Source organism: Lissotriton vulgaris, chromosome 11 (genome assembly GCF_964263255.1).
Source record: "Lissotriton vulgaris chromosome 11, aLisVul1.2, whole genome shotgun sequence".
Taxonomy (NCBI): domain Eukaryota; kingdom Metazoa; phylum Chordata; class Amphibia; order Caudata; family Salamandridae; genus Lissotriton; species Lissotriton vulgaris.
Genome location: NC_141699.1, coordinates 906,085,577 through 906,107,399, shown reverse-complemented (window position 1 = coordinate 906,107,399; position 21,823 = coordinate 906,085,577). Strand labels below are relative to the sequence as shown.

Genomic DNA, 21,823 nt, shown 5'->3' with positions numbered 1-21,823 from the left:
CCCCGGCTCGAGGATTGAGAGCTGAGCGCAGGGTATCCCTGTACCAGGCCGGTACCAAGACTGTCCCGCTACCCCCGTCCCTCAGAGACTAAACTAGAAAGGATCCCCGTATTCCTGTATCGTTACGTTAACCTGCCTTAAAGTATTGATAAAAACTTTAAGAACCTATCTTTGTGTGGTCTCCATCTGTAGGGGGGTGATTGCTCGTCTGTACGATCCTAGTAGAGGAACCTCACCAGGAGGCCTCTCGACCGCGCTCGTCCAGCCCTAAGATTCCCTTTCCAACACTGGGTATACCCTGCCAACTTGGAGTGAACAAAGCAAACACAAGGAGATGATGGACTTCTAATTGAGCAGTGACCCTGCAACTCTGTTCTGAACACGGATAGCTACAATGAGCACCAGCAGCTCTGCTCTATCTACTACCACTGCTCACATAACTACATGGAAGGGTTATACCGGGCCTTGAATACTCCCGCTGCGTGCACACTTCCAGTGAGCGCCTAATGGGCGCTGGTGGTCCTCATTCTCCTGCTTGCCCATAGGGTTTTCAGAGGTTTACCATTTGGGTCTGGCACATGTATGTTTGGGGGGGTCGGGGAGTGTATGTGTGGTTTAAGATCGAGACCGCCTTAAAGAAAAGGTACACGTCATACAAGAGATTGCCCTTCCCCAGCCAAGTATGAAACGATTATGACAGTGCGTTTATTTCCCATGTGCTGCCATTTGTAATTCAACTAGCAAGGAGACAAGAAAACGGGTTGAATTAATCTCAGCCATTAATGATCGATAGAGAAGCAGGCCCGATGCAGACGGGAAGACAAGTAAAACTAGAGTGGATGTGAAGGATGTTCAGACGGTGCCCTGTGGTACATACAGCATAGGACACAAGACTGGGCATACTTCTTTCACATATAGCTACTACTACAAAAAACAGCAAAGTGATGAAAGAAATGGGTAAATCTTTCTCAGCCACTGCCAATTGCGTAGGCTGCATTCCAGACCATAATTTTTTCATATGTTTTTCTGATATGATATATTAGTAATTTATCATATCCATGACGTTAAAGGCTCTCGCCCATATAAAGTAAAGCAAACCCACGGAAAGACCTTTCAATTATTTATATATTTTCATTGTCTACCTAAATTATCAAATCATAATTTTTTGTATATTATGCATATCAAAAAGCTCAAGATGAGAGATACGACTTTAAGTCAGTCCAGGACCAGTAATGAGGTGGTCTGTGGGAGTGCCCTGGGGAATGAAACACAACCTTATCTAACTTGGAATATTCCTCACAGGATTATAAGGCTGATACTCCTACTGAGAATTTACTGGTATCTGGGATACAATACCAAGGGAGAAGAGAATCTGTGAATTATGTTATTTACAAATCCAAGATCTTAATCATGTTTTATTTGTGTGTTCGGAGCTGCAAAGGGCCAGGCATGTGTTTTTAAAGCCATGATTTATCACATTTAATATTAACTCGGACAGGAGGCCCGTTCATTGGTTCAGTCTCCTCCAAATGAAATGGTTTGTTATTAGATATACCAATTTTTTAAAACATTTCGGACTATTTATTAAGTAACTTTTAATAGCAATTTTATTCTTATGTCGAAACACCCGATGGTTGGCTATTGGATTTGTCTCATGTATTTATTGCACTATTTGCACATCATGCAGTATGTTCGATATACGGATTTCTTTAGGGGGCAGCTATGCATAAATGAAGAATTTTGTATCAAATGCAAAGTATGTCTCTTTTAATCGGTCTGTGTCTTTCAGTGGACCTCCGTTGGAGTTCCATATCAAAATAAATAAATAAATAAACTGAATCAAGGTGCTTCAGAATTGCTTCTTCATAAGAAGCAAATCACATAACAAACATGTTCAACAACAAACATTTTGAGTACACTTTCTGATTTATATTACCTTCATACTAATGCAAACAGCTTTCAAAAAGGTCAAAGTTATTTTAAAAATAAACTTTGTGCATAGCAGTTTTCAGTATTTTTCCCTAGCATCTTATAAAGTACTAATGTTCTCCAAGCATAGCTAGCCTCGATATTTTTGTAGTCAACACGCCCTTGCCGTCTATGTGGTTAATGGCAGCTGCTTTATTCCAGTTCAATAGAAGCCTTTGTGTTTTCCTGAAAATCATAAGGAAAATCCATCTAATCGAGTATGTGAAAGACTTATCAATTCACCAACCTTCTCTTTTAAGCAGCAACCACGTCTCACCCCCTCGTGGTGGAACGTTGTCGGACAGAACTGAAATTTTAATTGTACCACATTGTGTTTTTGTTCCTCAAAGTGCTACACTTGATCAAACCTGTATATACATCATGGCGTCATCCAATGTTCCATCTCATACACATTCCTTATATACATACAAAAATGATTCACGTTTCTCATGGAAACATCATGATATTTATAATGACACATAACATGCACCATCACATCATCTACTTTCACCATCTCATACACTTGAATTTAACATATGTATCTTATTCTCACACACACTTCACTGACACCGCCATACATTCACCGTCCCATCCTCAAACACACACCCTATTCTCTATTACATGTATGAGCAGACCCACCCTCGTTAATAATACTCCAGCACCCCCGAACGAGTGCGTCATTGCTCGCCTCCTTCACGGAGAAATTCTGAAGTTCCCAGTATGATACACAGACGCAAAACTGGCAGTCTGCGTTTTTTCTCACTCCTGCTGGTAATTCCATAACATCTGGCCCGTCCTAGCATTGTTAGCCTAGCTAGTAGAAGAAATCAAAAGTACAGACACAGTTTTAATTCCCACAATCAGATAATTACATCCAATTTTTATTTCTCCCTTTCCATTACAGTTAATGTGTTGTTAATCACTGAATACCAAAGATTGAGAAAATTGAAATAATAATAATAAAAAAAAACACTGCAAGAGCTCCCAATAGGTCTTCGCCTGTGGCGGGCGCTCTCCTCTATATACACACATGCGACTCCGTCTCTACTCCTTCAACCTGGGCCCAGTATTTGGCCGTTCCCTGTTGGTAGTAGGATTAGATGGGTCTGCCCTTCCTGGTGAACGAGATCACTCGGATAGAAAGCATGGGCTAACTCTAAAAAGCTTATTATGTGGCATCGGGGTCCACAAGCCGAGGCCCGATCTTGGGAGGATAACTCGTTCAGTCAAGGCAAGTTTTAGATGTCCATCTCAAACTGCGCTTCCTCACCTGCAACAGAAAAGTAGACATGGGTGAGATCCGATGATGCACACTTTAAACATCATATACACAACATTCACAAGGAAAAGACTCAATAACACTTTCTTGACGCTCTCCACCTCGATCCACACCTGCCTTTCAAAGTATACACATCAAATTAATTTTTTGAGCCAATAGCTTAGTTCACATTTACCCTGTGCACTCCCCGAACAATGGCCATATTGGTGAGAGGTCAATTGCGGAAGCCGCCTGGATGCGAGTGACTACTATCCTCCAAATCCCTACATGCAAATTCATTCCTGTACATGCCTCTGAACAGATCCGTTGAATCCTGGATCACGAGACAGGAAGAAAGCCCTAACTACAGGCGCCTGGCTTAACCAGTCTGGAAGGACCTATGCCTCCATGGGTTACTTGGCTCGGGCAGTCCGAGATCAGTGGCCACTTGGGAAGAGCTTTTCCAGTTCACAGCCAAAGCCTCTATTAATCCACATTAAGCAGAATTATGGAACAGACAAACAATATGACTTGCTTGGCAAATAGCTCTTTTACTTCTACAGGAGTTAGGAAATCCTAACGGCACACTAGCATAACAGAACTAAAATCACGCTAGCCATTAACCTGAATATCACATCCTACTAGGGGGCAAATATACTCTAGAGAGTGCATCTGCTCTCAAACTTTGCACCAAGTGGAAGCTAAAGAATACCTGGTCCACTAAATGACCGTCCTTTCAATTGTCTCCACTGGTTAAAGTAACCATCCAATGAAACCGGCCGTTGGGCAGAATGTCGTGCAGACCTTACAAAATAGATTTTTCCCCGAACGATACAGAAAGCAAAGTTCGGTAAAATAAAAAAAATTAAAAGCATGACTCAATTGAAAGCTCACGCTCGTTTTAACAGATTTTTATTTTTTTTAATGTGGGTTGAGAATGAATGGCCTTGCTTACTCAATCGACTAGTGCTATTGGTATTGGGAAGAGGAGAGCACATTTACAGTGTGTGTGTCATGTTTGGTGACGAGTAAGTAGCACGTTTTGGAGGAGTGCGATTTGTCTGCAGGAATATAGTTGCGGTATGGAGACAGACATTGGCACAGAAATGCAAAAATTGACAAGAAGGCAGGCTGTCACATAGTGAGGGAAGTACAGAAGCAAATGCACATACAGTTACATGCATGAGATGAACACAGTGACACAAAAGCTATGCTTGCTTGTGGACATATGCAGACAGAGGCAGGCACATGCACTAATATGCACACACACACACACACACACACATTTCAGTGACTTATCTTTTCACACGTTAGTTCCGGTTTTAGATTGAGTTTATCAACACAGTCCATTAGTTCTCTTTCTTAGGTCTAACGCATATGTTTTATGCTATCATGCTCAAACGTGATCTTGTAAATACAGGGAATGTGTTTGCTGCCACCTTTAAACAATCCAACAGGAGATTACGTGCAAAGATTCTTAAGGTAATTCTCTCCGTCCACCCCCCCTTTCAAGTTTGAAATATTGGTAGGATAAAATTATCCATTAGGTAAATGGCCCTATTCTTATACAAGGGAGAGCCCAGTGTGATGTTAAAAAAAAGCTCACTAAAAATAAGAGAAACCAAACGAATATTCACAATTTGGTATTAAGCAAAATTGAAGCTTCAGAGTCATGCATAAACTGGTTTTTAATGACTATACGTTGGATACGAGGGATTTTCCTAAAAACGAATTTTATTTAGCAGACTTTTTTGGATAGACGTATTATTCTAGGGTATTTTTTACTTACTCAAGCTTTAGAAAACAAAAATAAAATGTATTTGATATCCTTGTGTAAAGAAATGAAGTTGAGTCTGTATACTCTCCCCCATATTTTTGGGGCCCGACTGGCCTGAGCCAGCATAAAGTCTACAAGGGTAAGAAAACAACGGTTTAAATGTTTACTTAATTAGGCTGATTAATCTTCTAAGTGCAAAAAACGCTGCTTTGCATATTAAAAAGGTGCCACATTTTCTGGAATGGATATAAACCAAATTTTCATGTAACATATTTAACCTAAGGTACACAGAAGTGATCAAGCAATGGCAAATTTACAGTTCAGAGTAAATGGGTTTCCAGATAGTATAATATTTTGCATGGGGTTTAAAACTTCCCTTACTTTGTATTTTCAATTACTAATGATCGATATGTTTCAATAAGTGATCTTTCTAATAATGTTGCCTATGCAGGTAACTTTTAAGGCCTTTTCACTTCTGCAGAAAAGGGGGTGGTGATGAACAGAGTGTCTGAATTAAGCAGACCACTCTTACCCAGTCCAAAGATCAGGGCTTGATCCATCACCGTTATTTATCTCACTGCCCCATCCCAGCTCAGAACCTGGCTATATGCAAATTAGTCTGTCCCTGGCCCAGTGCATCATGGGAACAGGGCAGACCAAACTACCAAGCCAATTCTTCACCAGAAAGGAGACAAGCTACCGGGGACCGGTTTCTGGCATTTCAGCCTCTTCGGCCCGGCTTGCTTGAATCCTGATGGAGCAGTGAGAAAGGGACTCATGTCTGAGTATACCCTGCCACACCTATAGTGGCCAAAATTGATACAGAAAAGGGGGTGGTGATGAACAGAGTGTCTGAATTAAGCAGACCACTCTTACCCAGTCCAAAGATCAGGGCTTGATCCATCACCGTTATTTATCTCACTGCCCCATCCCAGCTCAGAACCTGGCTATATGCAAATTAGTCTGTCCCTGGCCCAGTGCATCATGGGAACAGGGCAGACCAAACTACCAAGCCAATTCTTCACCAGAAAGGAGACAAGCTACCGGGGACCGGTTTCTGGCATTTCAGCCTCTTCGGCCCGGCTTGCTTGAATCCTGATGGAGCAGTGAGAAAGGGACTCATGTCTGAGTATACCCTGCCACACCTATAGTGGCCAAAATTGATACAGAAAAGGGGGTGGTGATGAACAGAGTGTCTGAATTAAGCAGACCACTCTTACCCAGTCCAAAGATCAGGGCTTGATCCATCACCGTTATTTATCTCACTGCCCCATCCCAGCTCAGAACCTGGCTATATGCAAATTAGTCTGTCCCTGGCCCAGTGCATCATGGGAACAGGGCAGACCAAACTACCAAGCCAATTCTTCACCAGAAAGGAGACAAGCTACCGGGGACCGGTTTCTGGCATTTCAGCCTCTTCGGCCCGGCTTGCTTGAATCCTGATGGAGCAGTGAGAAAGGGACTCATGTCTGAGTATACCCTGCCACACCTATAGTGGCCAAAATTGATACAGAAAAGGGGGTGGTGATGAACAGAGTGTCTGAATTAAGCAGACCACTCTTACCCAGTCCAAAGATCAGGGCTTGATCCATCACCGTTATTTATCTCACTGCCCCATCCCAGCTCAGAACCTGGCTATATGCAAATTAGTCTGTCCCTGGCCCAGTGCATCATGGGAACAGGGCAGACCAAACTACCAAGCCAATTCTTCACCAGAAAGGAGACAAGCTACCGGGGACCGGTTTCTGGCATTTCAGCCTCTTCGGCCCGGCTTGCTTGAATCCTGATGGAGCAGTGAGAAAGGGACTCATGTCTGAGTATACCCTGCCACACCTATAGTGGCCAAAATTGATACAGAAAAGGGGGTGGTGATGAACAGAGTGTCTGAATTAAGCAGACCACTCTTACCCAGTCCAAAGATCAGGGCTTGATCAATCACCGTTATTTATCTCACTGCCCCATCCCAGCTCAGAACCTGGCTATATGCAAATTAGTCTGTCCCTGGCCCAGTGCATCATGGGAACAGGGCAGACCAAACTACCAAGCCAATTCTTCACCAGAAAGGAGACAAGCTACCGGGGACCGGTTTCTGGCATTTCAGCCTCTTCGGCCCGGCTTGCTTGAATCCTGATGGAGCAGTGAGAAAGGGACTCATGTCTGAGTATACCCTGCCACACCTATAGTGGCCAAAATTGATACAGAAAAGGGGGTGGTGATGAACAGAGTGTCTGAATTAAGCAGACCACTCTTACCCAGTCCAAAGATCAGGGCTTGATCCATCACCGTTATTTATCTCACTGCCCCATCCCAGCTCAGAACCTGGCTATATGCAAATTAGTCTGTCCCTGGCCCAGTGCATCATGGGAACAGGGCAGACCAAACTACCAAGCCAATTCTTCACCAGAAAGGAGACAAGCTACCGGGGACCGGTTGCTGGCATTTCAGCCTCTTCGGCCCGGCTTGCTTGAATCCTGATGGAGCAGTGAGAAAGGGACTCATGTCTGAGTATACCCTGCCACACCTATAGTGGCCAAAATTGATACAGAAAAGGGGGTGGTGATGAACAGAGTGTCTGAATTAAGCAGACCACTCTTACCCAGTCCAAAGATCAGGGCTTGATCCATCACCGTTATTTATCTCACTGCCCCATCCCAGCTCAGAACCTGGCTATATGCAAATTAGTCTGTCCCTGGCCCAGTGCATCATGGGAACAGGGCAGACCAAACTACCAAGCCAATTCTTCACCAGAAAGGAGACAAGCTACCGGGGACCGGTTTCTGGCATTTCAGCCTCTTCGGCCCGGCTTGCTTGAATCCTGATGGAGCAGTGAGAAAGGGACTCATGTCTGAGTATACCCTGCCACACCTATAGTGGCCAAAATTGATACAGAAAAGGGGGTGGTGATGAACAGAGTGTCTGAATTAAGCAGACCACTCTTACCCAGTCCAAAGATCAGGGCTTGATCCATCACCGTTATTTATCTCACTGCCCCATCCCAGCTCAGAACCTGGCTATATGCAAATTAGTCTGTCCCTGGCCCAGTGCATCATGGGAACAGGGCAGACCAAACTACCAAGCCAATTCTTCACCAGAAAGGAGACAAGCTACCGGGGTTGGATCTAGCCCTGATCTCTTGACTGGGTGAGAGCTTTCTGCTTAATTCAGAGACTCTGTCCCTCACCACCCCTTGTTGTAAATATTTTCACTTCTGCAGGCAAAATAAGGTTCAACACTTTGTAAGATAAGGATAAATAATTCACAATAAAATGTGCTGTAGTTTGGTTATTATAAGTGAAAATACCATTTTATTTTGTAGAAAGGAAATTTGAACAGATCCTTGATATATAAGGCCTGTTGGAGCCTCTTAAAGAAATAACATCATACCACACGCATCAACGTCACCAGGGGAGACCAGTGGAGTGAGTGAGTGTATTATTTATATATATTTTCATATTCAACTATGAGCTAATTAGAAATAAATTAATAATTTCTCGTCTCAACAACATACCCCGATTCACCATTACTACTGCACTGCTAATTATTCTCTGTGGCGTCCTTTTCAAACAACATTAGTCTACATGGACAGCACAACAAATGTAAACATATTTCTCATACTGTTTGAATAATGAACTTTGTATAGTGGTTGTGAATCTTGCAATAATAAAGACTTCTTTGGATATAGACACTAGATTCTAGGGAGACTGTCTTATCCTTACAAGGCAACTTCCCAATGCTAAACTGAGGTCATATGAAGAAATCTTTTAGAAATAGAAAATTTGCATTATTTTTAACAATTTGTCCAAAACATAAAGTGATGTAATATTGACCCAGCCTGGAGAAAAATGTTGATATATAATGTATTCTCCTACTCTGAGGGGCCGACAGGGAGCACCTTTGTAAATGAGTGCAGATTTAGGTTTAGCAGAGACGATCTCACCAAGTAGCTGTTGACCAGGCAGGCAACATACCCCTAGATTCATCAAAGTAACGTTTTGAGAGTCCCAAATAGCGAATTTTAAGGAATCGCTATTAAAGACTCGCAAAACGGGACGCATGTAGAAATCGCAATATTTTATGCGATATCTACAGCTTCCTTATTTGCGATTCGCTAATTGCTAATCGCAAATAATGAATGGCTTTCCCATTCATTCCTATGAGCCTAAAGGCCCATAGGAATGAATGGGGAGTCATTCCTTATTTGCGATTAGCAATTAGCGAATCGCAAATAAGGAAGCAATTTCAAGGGTGCCATGGGTGTCCAAAGGACACCCTCTAGCACCCCTGAAATGGCAATGTACCCTGGTGTTGCGCACACACATGTCCAAAGGACATGTGTGTGTGTAACATACAACTTAGAAAAATGCACTAATAAGCATTTTTCTAAGTTTTCGCTATTTACCACGTAGTTAGACTTCGCGATAAATAGCGGCCCCAGATTGGGAATTTGCAATTTTTAAATGGTTCATGAATTGCATTGAAGGAATCTCAAATTGAGATTCCTCAAATGGAATTAATTGCAATTTAGCGATTTCTAGAATTGCGATTTTTGCATTTGGGATGATGAATCCCAAATGCAAAAATAGCGCTCGCAAAGGGCCAGATTCTCAGAATTTGGCCCTTTGCGAGCCGAATTTACTTTGATGAATCTGGCTGATAGTCTTTAACTTGAGAACAATGTAAAGGTGAGCTCTAGCACTCTAGATGGTAAATCCAAGGTAAGCTGAAAAAACAAAATGACCCTAGTTTCAGGCGTGGGACTTTAGGTGGACACACATATGAACAAGCTAAATTGCCCTCAAGAAGAGCCTGAGCACCAGTTTCGACAGTGCAGGGTTTCTGTTAAGTGTCATTCCCTAATGATGTTCTAGACTCCACAGTTCAGTCGAAATAAGGAACATGATGGAAACCTAGGGAAAGTGGCATAGCCTGCATAGATTACAGGTATGCGCATGAACAGCACCAGCTGAGCATTAGTCTTTCTTTATTAGCTTAATAACAGGGTCTGGCCCACACACAAAGTGGCCGCATTTTCAAATATTTGGGAAAAGGTGAGACGATGACAAGTAATTTGTTTTTGTAAAAAGAGCATTAAGGACTTTTCAAAAGTACATAATACATTAGCGATTACGTGTATTCTTACCAAGTATGTCTTTCATACAGATATCTGAATATTCTTTTAACATTATGCAGAGAATTGTTTATTAGCTGTACTTGTAGAAATGCTTACAGTAGTACTCAGCTACTGATCCTGCACAAAACCTGGCTGTGGAAAAGGCACTCTTCTAGCATATGTCAACAGAGAAGGAATTCTAACACCAAAAGGAAGAGAAACTTAGTAACATGCCCAGACAGAACGGGGGATTTTACTTTATAATAAACCTGCTTGATCAAAGAGCTAATGCGAGAAACGTCACCCAAGTGTCACACATCTACAGGTAACAGCCCCATTTGCAAAGCCAGGTGTTGCAAAGCCGCACAGTAAATTGACAACCCAGCTTACACAAATTAAAATTAGATTATGGGGGGTATCAAAGTAGTCTACAGTGCAGTAGCTCCAGCCAGCTCCATTTTCACTCCTGTGTCCCTCACAAAATATCACGGGCTACACTTCCAACCTATTCATGTCTTGATCAGCTTGAAGTTCGCAATCCCGCACAGCCAACCTGAACAGCTCCAGTTGGAACACTCTGGAATATTTGTGTGCCAGGCACCTCGTGGCTTGGCACCTGAAGCTGTTTTTTTCCCATTTTAGAACAATGAGGGCATCTGATCAGAGTCACACGCTTTACATCCTGTTTAAACACCAGTTGCATAGTCTTTGGGGCGCTCTGCCAGGCTTAGAAAACCTTTTGGAGGAAATCCAATTAGATCTCATGCTGAGATGACCGCCACATAACACACTTCGCTGAACCCACGCCTCACACAGCACTATCCACCTGCCCATAAAAGTATCTAGGTTTCAAAAACCTCCCTCACTTGTAATGTCTCTCCACTGTCTACACTTCCAAAGATGTGCTGGAGGTTGGTTCACATTTAATTGGGATAGGACTGACGAATCTGCATTCGTTTGAGAAACCCCCTGATTGGTGCATGTCCCAATTTCTAGATGGGCCTGTTGCTATTAGTTCTCTACCTATCCTACCCCTCTATTAAACAAGATCAACGCCGGTTTGCTGTAATACGTAGAGACAAAATAAAGCCTGCCCAAAAGCAAATCCATTTGACAATTTTCGGCTTTTACGCGTCGTGTCCTGTCCGACTCAACCTAATGTTCCAACTGATGTAGGGTTGAGCGAGTGAAGAGCCTAGCACATTATTTCCACACCTGCGCCTACATGTGCTGCTTATTGCGGATCCTCATATGTTGTAAATAATATTGTTCATGCTTTGGCCATTTACAGTGACAAGGGATTGACTTCTGTTGAACTAGACAAGCTGTATTAGGAACTCCAACAATATCCCAAGGCCATTCACAGCCACAATATTTCCAATGCATTTCTAGGTTCCAAGGACTTCTTTCCAAATGTGCACAAACAGAAGCATTTGGCCTTAATGGTCCAAACCATTCGGGGCCAAATGCTTATGGGCTTGACTCGAGTAGACATCTAGGCAACTTTATACCCTGGTAAGCCTAGCCCAGGCCACCCTAGGGGAGTGGAGCGCCAGGGTATGGCCCTTAGCAACCGGCGAGCACTCGGACCCCGTCACCTCCGACTTTACAGAAGTCAGAACACAAGAACGTGGCACTATTCCATGCAAAGCTATAAAGGATTTACCTTGCAGAATTAACAGCTAATGTTTCAAAGGAGTAAACCAGAAGCAATACTGTGATGTCCTGTTTTTGCTCTGTTTCACTAAGGGTAGAGATGTGTTGCACACTAGTAAGCGATCCTCCGTCCCAATATTGTGTGTGTGTGTCTATTGATACGAAAAGTGAGAGGGTCTTTATGCCCCGCAGGTGCTTGCAGTTTACGGCCTGAGGTCAAAGGGTGATAGGCTAACCCAATGAGAGGCTAACCCAATGAGAGTGGAGTGAAGGCTATGGTCTGACCCATTGGATGAGGAGGTTCCCAGAGTGTGAATGTATACTGCAAGGGGAGAGAATGAAGGACAAATGTTTTGAGAGTTTGAGGGATGTGGTCCGACACAGGACATAATCATGTTCTTAGAAGCGGATATTAAGAACCAAGAGAGTATCATCAATATGCGCCCCAATGAGAGAGGACGTGAGTACCACCATAAGTTTGTGTTTTTATTAATAAATTCCTTCCTGTGGCATTTTTTGACGATGGAGTTTCCTTATTATTTGGTGCTCCATGTGTCTGTGTAGTGCTGCAATGTTTGTGGGAATCTACTGAGAGGATTGTGTTTGGTTGGCATGTTTGCTTCAGTTGTGCTGGAAGATGGTCACTGAACCTGGAAGTGGCCAGAAACCTGCACTTTGCTGCGAGTATTTATGCTCTAACTTGTTCTTCTGGGCATCTGTCACTAAGTGACACCATTTGTTTTTCTTCAGTCAAAAACCAAGTTTAAAACCAGCTGCCTAACAACCAAAATGACCAGGGTGCTGTGGTACTGTTCTTCTTCAAGTAGGGGCCTCCTTCATGCCTTTCTGCACATCAGACAACATTAAACATCAGGGTCTTGATGTTCAAATGATTTGACATTCGCAAAGTGATTCGAAAAAGGGGGATAATACCAAACGATCACACAAGGGGGTGCGGGCAGTCATTGACCAGTCTGTTGTGAATCGCAAGGAGGAGTGCACACACTGGTAGCAAAATGTTATGGCCTGCACGGGAACATGCAGTAGTCTAGAAACAAAAGCAATGCAGCAAGGCTCCTCATCCCCTGCCTTAGAACAACTTCAAGGCCAGACTGGCTCCTGAGGAATCGTAGAGATCCAAAAATTGATTTATTGTGGCTCAAGCAAGCCAAGCAATGACGTCACCCAGTATGCTGTGTTTATAGCATCTTCTCTGTTCCTTCGTGTAAACCAGACACAACTTCTTGGTCAGTGAGCACCTTTTATTGTTCAGTCACCCATCTTTATATTAAGCATTCCGCTCTCCGACCAGGAGACTCCCTCTTGTATGCCTCGGTGGCATCGCGCGCTAAGTCCCAGGGCTCACGCGCCCGGCCTTGTAGCTCACAGTTCACGTGTCTCTGGGCACTAACTCACTGTTTCAGGAAGGCTGGAATCCCAGCATAGTCTCTTTAGCAGAGCCCCGTGATTATGGGTGCCTCCCCCCAGAGAGCATAGAAGGAATCGGTGTCTCCGGGCACTTCCGATACAAATGCCCTCGCGACTGTCTATCTTTGAAGGGGCACCTTGTTTTCTAACGTTATCAAACACGACTTAGATCCGTGCCGGCATGCAAATAAATTACTTTCTCAGTACAACAGTGCCATCTACTGACAAGAACTGAATAACGTGCCCAAGATAAACGGCTAGCCTATTCTGGAGAGACATCGCATTCAGACGGCACAATAAGCAAACAAATATGGCTGTACAAAAAGACAAATATCAGAGGCACTAATAACCCAAATGCTTGCAAGTCACTACACCGGGAGCACACGTCACACGCAGGTCTGTGTAACAGATCTATTGAGGCTTCCAAGCCGCATGATTCTTAGAAGCTAGGTTATCCAATCACATTGTTCACTGCTGCATCTACCACCACACTCGCCTTCTGTCCTTGCTTCATTCGTGGCAGTGGTTGCAGGTGGTCGGTGGCACTGGCACTCATTTCTGGGCACCCGGACTTCTTTCCCATCATCAGACTTTTATCCAGGGCCTTACCTCACCTGGTTTTCGAATGAGAACTTCAGTTTTTATTTAACAAGACTGCGATTAAGTCTACTGAATCTGATAGTTGCTTTTCCTCAGAATATAGTCTGGGGAGATCCACTGCCTAGTTGCCCGTGTGCAATAACACTACCACTCAATGCACATTGCATTTTTTTGTATTTTGCGCTTTATATGCTCATGCTAGGAATACATTTGTGTGTCCTATTTTTCGTCCTTTAATACGAACACCTAATAGGAGGCTTTTGAGTGATTGCAAAGGCTGGAGAATGATAAAGTCTGCATGGCAGTGGTAAACTTGGTCCTATTTTCACTGGTGGTGGGGTGGGGGGGGGGGGGGAGGGGTAGAAACAAATCTGGCTCAACATTAACATTTACATCCTTTTAATATCAGCATTTTTAAAATCATTAATCTGATGCCCACCCGGCCTTTTTATATCGGTTTGTTATGTATTTTGTTATTGGTATGTCTTCTATTTAGTGTGTTTCATGAAACTAACTGTATTTTATCTCATGCCCTCTGATGTGTTTTGAACTCTGTGATGCTGCTATATTTATGAAATATCATTATCTGTACTTTTAGGGCCATGATTGGCCAAATGACGTTTTGTGACTGGCGGAACTGGAGCAATATAGAGAAAGGCAGAGCAAGGAGAAAGTGGGAAGAGAAAGACAGGAAAACAGCGACAAAGGAGGAAAGCTGGAATTAAAAAGAATCTGCAAGAGTTTGATACAGCCACAGACGGGTAGGTTGATGGAAAAAAAAAGGCATGAAAAGTGCCAGGTTCCTACAAAATAATTTGAGCCCCTGCTTCCCCCCATCTCGCTTAAAAAAAAAAAAAAAAAAAAAAGAGAGAGAATTTAAGCACTACTTCCCTAGAGTCATCTATACATTTATAATCTCTTCGACTCAATAACACAAGTGTCACCCGTTAGATTCGCGACTCAGCCCATTCATCTCTGCAGCTCATTTCAGAAGCGACACTGATCACCAGTTCACCGAACTTAAAGGTAGCAGCGGATCTCAAACCTGCGCCCTACACTCGGCTCTACTCACCATTGACCGGCTTTTCCTCGTGGTGGTTGGTGTGGTTCGCCTCCTGCTTGGGCTCCTCTGTGCTTGGGCTGGTCACACCTGGAATGTTCGGAAGGTCACGCGGTGGAGTTTTGGTAACGGGTGAATTGCGGCACTCCATCAGAAACTTGCGATCGTAAATAATTCTGGTGCCTGAAAAGAATTCAGAGTGTCCAGTTACTTCCGTCCTAAGGTCAGATCACATTTTAGAAGTGAAAAGCCGGTAATCAGACTAAATAGTGGCGTCACACACAACGGCTACAAAATGCATCGGAGGGAAAGCTCCCAATCTTGCTATGACAACAGTTAAAGGGGCAGATGGAATGTACCAGGAAAACCATCTGCTAGTGCTCTATTCCTGGTTTTAATTTTTTCTACATAGCGCTACTCCAAATTTCCCAATCATTTAACTTCCTGGGTTACAAAGTAGCAAGGCCTTGTCACCTTCTTCGCATGGACACAGTGACACTGTCAGTCAGTCAAACAAAACTTTATTTGGTTTGTTACAACCATAAAAGTACACTGAATATACCCAATACCCACTTTATCTATAGTTGACAATGCCTGCATTAACAGGCATGTCTATAGAAAGAATGTTCATCCCACAGAGGTTTCTTGGCGCTATTGCCAGTAATTTCAGTTTACTGTTACCCAACTAAATGGTACTCCTTTTATCAACCTCGAGACTGACAGGCTAAGTAGACCCGCAGGTACGCAAACAGATGACCATGGGGTCCAAAGCAAATACCCGGGGTGGAGGCACTATGCCATCAGACTCAGGAATTTGACTTAAATAGCCAAACACCTTCCTCATCTACGACTCCAATTTTGGAACACACGGAAATCAATGAATTATGCTCAAGATGAGCCTTAAACATAACGGAAAAACACATAACAGGAGTTGCGTACTTTAATAACTGAACTAGTGGTATTCTGTGGTAAACACTGAATAAAGTGCACAAATGAAACATTAGCAAGCGAACACGCAAAACAACAGCGGTACACATTTTTGCCTGGCCCTGGCTTTTACATTCCACTTCCAATACATACTCCACTTCAACTGGATGAAAGGTGACGTTTCGTTCAAGCTAGCCAGGGTTAGTAGAGAAAAAACAACTTCACAAAGTGTTGTGTAGCCTGTGCCCAGCTTCAATGTGCTAGCTTTAGAATCTCTTGCTTCATCGGACTTTCTTGAAAGCCTTCACTTTGTCTGAAAACAATCACGAGGGCAGGTGTTGGAAGTGAGAATATATTTTATATATAGTTATATACGTGTGAAATTGTTTTAATACCTGCTTTAAGTAATTCTAAAGCCTCAGCTTAATTGCAAATTACGAAACATTTTAAACATAAAGCCATTTTGAATTTCTGCATTGTACACCGCACATTTAACTTGGTTGATGAAGTAAGCATAGCCTAACTTTGAGGTTGACTTAGCCAAGTGAGAAAGGCTGACTTCGTGATGTCCGCTTTCTACCATAGCCACAGTATCTCCTCTCAAGGTCTCACATTCTTCCTCGAGAAGAGCTCGGCACTTGCTGGTTGGTGTCTAGCTTCTGTTTTGGTTTAATCACTTCCTCCACTTGCTGCATTGCAGAAATTTCATGAAAGCAGCATGAAAATGTACTGATTTTACCATTATCTGCGCCAAAGGTTCAGACGTCAAAGTGCTGGTCCACTGACATTGTCAATCACGCGTTCAATATTTTGGCAGCTCGATATTTTTCTTTAAACACGTTACATTTCTATGAGCTTTGCAGTGTCCTTCATAGGAGTCTATGAAGACCAATCGACCTGTGACTGGATTTCAAAAAGTGAAGCATGCTTTTTCATTAGCATATTTTGATTTAGGCTTTCAGTGTGCCACAGTAGGTAAACAGAAGCACGTTATTGCACTTCAATACATTAAAAAAATGATTAAAGGGACAATATAGAACACATTTTCATTATAGAGGCAATAAAAACATTTGGTCCCTTTACTCATTTGGTGCTTCGGCCCCCCCCCCGTTCCTGTTGCCCCCTCGCCCATGAGCCTCTGTGCTCTGCCACACTGATCTTGCTCATCCGTCTGCTTCTGTCCTATCCCCCGGTTTTCTCACAGTTGTATGCCACGTCCTTTTTGCAAAGTTAGAGATGCCACAGTGAGACTTCGCCATGAAAGAAATGATTAATCTGATTAAAAATAAATTAAACGCAATTCGTGTGCTTCTCCCAGCGCTCTATCAGCTAGATTCATCATTGTCCCGTTTTGAGAGTCCTTAATAGCGATTATTAAGGAATCGCGATTAAGGACTTGCAAAACGGGATTCATGTAGGAATCGCTAAATAAATTGCGATTGCTACACATTCCTTATTTGCGATTAGCACATTGCTAATCGCAAATAAGGAATAACTCCCCAATGAATGGGGAGTTATTCCTTATTTGCGATTAGCAATTTGCTAATCGCAACTAAGGAAGCGATTTCAAGGGTGCCAGGGGTGTCCAAAGGACACCCTGTAGCACCCCTGAAATGAAAATGTAGACTGATGTTGCGCACACACAAAAGTGCATTTATCTCAGTTTTCGCTATTTACCACGAAGTTAGACTTCACGGTAAATAGCGGCCAATAATAGCGATTTCGCCATTTTAAATGCTTCTTGAATTGCATTTAAGGAATCTCTAATTGAGATTCCTTAAATGCAATTATTCGCAAATATGCGATTTCTAGAATTGCGATTTTTGCATTTGGGATGATGAATCCCAAATGCAAAAATAGCGCTTGCAAAGGGCCAGATTCTCAGAATCTGGCCCTTTGCGAGCTGTTTTCGGCTTGATGAATCTTGCCGTATGTTGCTGACCCGAGCCCTCCCCTACCTGCTACTCCGACCTTTTAACATTTATAAAATAACATTTTTAAATAAAAAACACAACGAGGGAACTGCTGCTGCTGTGCATGCATAACACAGGCACACATCTACAAAATGAGGCAGTTAAGCTGCATAGCATCTGAAGAGTCAATAGTTTTCTAAGGCGACAACTATTGGCTTGTTATTCTTTCCCATGTAACCAGCCACATTCTCAGCAGCTAGAGGAGCTACCCCATTACTTTATATTTCTTTGTGCACCCAGACTGCTATTTTCCTTTAAGGGGATTAGTATGCACCAGTACTCTAGACAAGAGGTTACAATGAATATATGTGTATGGCCTGAGAAAAAATGATGGCTCAATACTTTTGAATGCTATGCTTTGTCGCCCAAACAACTAAAGGGTTTTTGAAACACATATGTTTTAAGTAAAACTGTAATGGCGTTAACCTCTCACTTCTCATTGAAAAGTCTGTACCGAACAAGATCAATATGAAACTAAGTATGTCCGAACCCATTTAGAGCACCTTATTCAGGTCTAGGATGTTGCAGATAGCTTCCAGCTAGTGGGATGTTCTCTTCCCCAAGTGCTGGGACTTTAAGCTGTCTTCTGTCTCTTGAGAGCACTGAGGAAGCTTCCAGGTTACCAGGTGACACACATCCCTCTGACGCCTCCTTCTAGTTAGGGGTCCAGGTGTCTTTCCACACACAGCAAGTTGAAGACTCACCACCTGAAGTATGCCTGTGCAAATCTAAAGCTTCAATCTCCCACACCATTGGATTTAGCATAGCTAGCCATGGGGGGTTCATCCATTGCTCTTTGATCTTCTCCCTAGTTTACTACAGGGTCTCGCTTATTTCTAAAACTCTTTAAAGTTAGCGGTCAGTTTGAAGCCTTCATGGTGTTAGATAGGCTTGGTATGCACCCTGGTCTCTATCACACATGAACCAATTTTTCCACCTACTATAAATGAGTAGGGCATGCTTTGTCATCCCTATTGATGCGAGTGAATGCATCTCCTCCGCTAGCCACTCTGCCAGGTCTTCTCTGTTATTACCAGCGCTTGGACGCCCTTGGGCAGCAATTCGCGCTCTATAAATTCACTTCCATTTTCATCTTACTCATCATCGTTATTGTAAACAATCTGAATTGCTTTTTAAGGATATCATTTGTCGCGCTGCTTTCGACACTTTCACTCACTTGCAGTGCTTAAATCTTTGATGACGTTCTTTTAATTTTACCACCTGCCCTAGCCTTATTCACCTTTCAACTTCAATGGTACCCAATTAACCCACGATTTATATAACATTTTCTCCATATTTACATGACAGCTTTTGGTTATTGCTCCTTATTTTCTAATGATTTCACTCCACTGAATGTTAGGTCTACGCTATACTTATTGCACATATTCATTTGCTTAACCAGCTTGGGACCATCGTTTAGTCGACCGCTCTATCATGGTAGTTCTATTACCCTTTTAACTCAGGCAAGGATCCCTTGATGTATACGCTGCACTGACTGGGAGAACGGTGGCACCCAACTACAGCACTCGGTAACTTGACCAATTAATTTACATTCACTCACCAGAAGAGAATGGATTATCGGTCTCTCACTATAAATAACTTAATAAACCAAATATTCGAGACAATTCAGCAAGAAGTCCCACTATTCCAGATTAAATACTTACTAGGGGCACTGAAAAGCAAACTAACAGGGACAGAGATACTTCCTGAAGAAGAACAGAGCCAACGACAAGAATTCCGTTCACGGTCAGGCAACAGCTTTAGACGCAAATTGTAACTCAAACTATTCTCACTCTTTCAAGACACCACCCCCACCCAACTGCACACTCTGGACTGCAATACCTGCAGAAAGGTAAGTAGCTTCTCCATCATAAATGAGAACAACTAACATCTGTACAGGGTACAGTGATAGCTCTAAAGTTAATCCAAGCAAAACATTTCTTCCACATGTTCAATTATACACCCTTTGGGCCCGTGCAGCTCTTCCAGCTAGTAACTCTTAAGTTGGTGTCAAAAAAGGTAAAGCAGCCAACAGGTCACAAGGATAGCCTTATCGTTGCATTGTTTTTGTTGTATCTCCTGCCAACTGTTACATAAGCAATGTGCACAGCCAGACCTCGTGATTATTTTATTTGCAGTGTAGTTTGGAGGATTGCCCAAAATATCCAGGTCATAAACGCTGTGCTATTAAAAAGTGAATCTGGAGGAACTGCTGGAAGAAAGTCGTTGTCAGGCATGGCTTCAAAAGAAACATATCATGAATAACTCGGTATTCACGACAATGGCTTACAACAGTGGAAACAAACTATTCCCCGAGCTGCCACGTCATCAAAGAATCCCAGGCTGCTCTGATGGGGGTCTCTGTGAGGCTGTCAGTGCAGCGCAGCTTCAGGAAGCGAGAGGGTGGGAAAGCACAGAGGGAGGGAGCGTGGACCTCCTCACTACATTGTGGTTATGAACCAAAACTTTAGAATTACTGATCAGGACAGGAAAATGTAAACTAAGCACCCACAACTCTGCCTAACACATCACTTGTGACCCAACACAAATCCTAGATGAAATCGCAGACCGCATTACCTGGGACATCACTAATATCGTATCGCATCACATTACATGGAGATGAAAGGCTGCAGTTCCGCTGACAACCAACAAATGTGCTCACAAATATTTTATGGAGACAAAGGCCTACACTTTCAGTGAAAGTCAACAAGTCATCCCAGCCTTTACCTTGAGACCAAAGGCTTGAATTCCACAGATGGGCAACATAGGCCTCAAAGATACTACTTGAGAATGTATTGCTGAATTGCCACAGACAGCTAACTGAAGTCCTCATAAATTACAGTGCAACAAAAGGCTAACTTCCACTGCCAGCCAGCAGTTGTCCCCACAGAGAACATATGGGAACAAAAGGCTGCAATTCCACTAATAGCCAGTTCATACCCCAGATATTACATGGATAGAAGAAGGGCCAAAAAGGTTGGCACCTCCTCAATCAGGGTCCCTCTATCCCCAACGCTGTCACCATATTGTCTTCTAGGTCATGATAGGCCAAAGAATCGTGGTCATTTCACACATAAGTGCTGTCCTAAATACAACATTATTATTATATTGCTGGTTAGAACCTTAAATACCTAATATGTTCAAGCAACCTTCATGTGAACACGAGCAATTTTGTTTCGTACCAGTGGTTAATGGAGATGTAGAGTTACACATTACTGTATTTAAGTAATTTGTGGCATGGAGTGGGATGGTGGTTCCAGTTAGTTAGCAATGTTTTTTATCTCCTCTTCAACCAACTGAATGTTTTTTGGGGAGGGAGGAATTCACGTTTTTTGCAAATCATTACATATTCTTGGAGAAAAATATAACATCTGTTTACCAAAATATTTCACATTACTTTCTGAGAGTTAGTATCATCTACTTTTCCCCACTTTCTGCATTGCCCACAATGTATGTTCTGAAAGTATGCCATCTAGGCAATGAGCGCAGGACATGGCATAGCCCATGCCGAGCACCCAGTAGACATGCCACCATTGACAACATAGCATATATAATCCTATGCTCCAAACACGGGGTGCAGGTCACTGACCCGGCCCGTCACACTCTGCAGTTCTCTCCAGGTTGAGAGTACCAGTGCCCAAAGTACCACACGGAGCTTGGCCCTTGACTATGTACCAGTGCCCGGGCTACCAGTACGAGCTTGGCCCGTGACCATGACCTGCGCGCCCTTAACACAACAGATTAGCTCCAGCCAAGACCTGCTTCACTATTAGTGCCTTGCAGGCACTGGCTTCACAGCACTTCCTCAACGCACATGTTGCCACACCACCCAACTGTACCTGTTGTTATTATCTTTTAAGGCCTCCTTCCCCCACTCTTTCCCAGCCGTGATATTTGGTTACTATCCAAAGTTAAGTTCCTATAGAAGTGTGTTCACTGTTGGATTAGAAGGGCCAGACCTATACCACATTTGCTGGATATCTTTGTAAAATACATTTAGATACAATGAAAGCGACATTCGTTGGTCTAGTTATTGGTCGTCCAGAAGCCATGCATAGATGCATGT

The 21,823-nt window shown here is 43.0% G+C and overlaps 1 protein-coding gene across 1 annotated transcript in view; it reads right to left on the bottom strand.

Moving 5' to 3' along the window:
- Nucleotides 1-2,813: 2,813 nt before the first annotated feature.
- Nucleotides 2,814-21,823, bottom strand: part of EIF4EBP1 (eukaryotic translation initiation factor 4E binding protein 1) — a 47,395-nt gene continuing 28,385 nt past the window's right edge. The window contains exons 2-3 of the mRNA XM_086944036.1: nt 14,870-15,040; nt 2,814-3,238 (exon numbers count right to left, since the gene is read on the bottom strand). Of these exons, the coding sequence (XP_086800162.1) occupies nt 3,207-3,238; nt 14,870-15,040 (203 nt within the window). The 3' untranslated portion in view covers nt 2,814-3,206. The remainder of the gene's footprint in view (nt 3,239-14,869; nt 15,041-21,823) is intronic.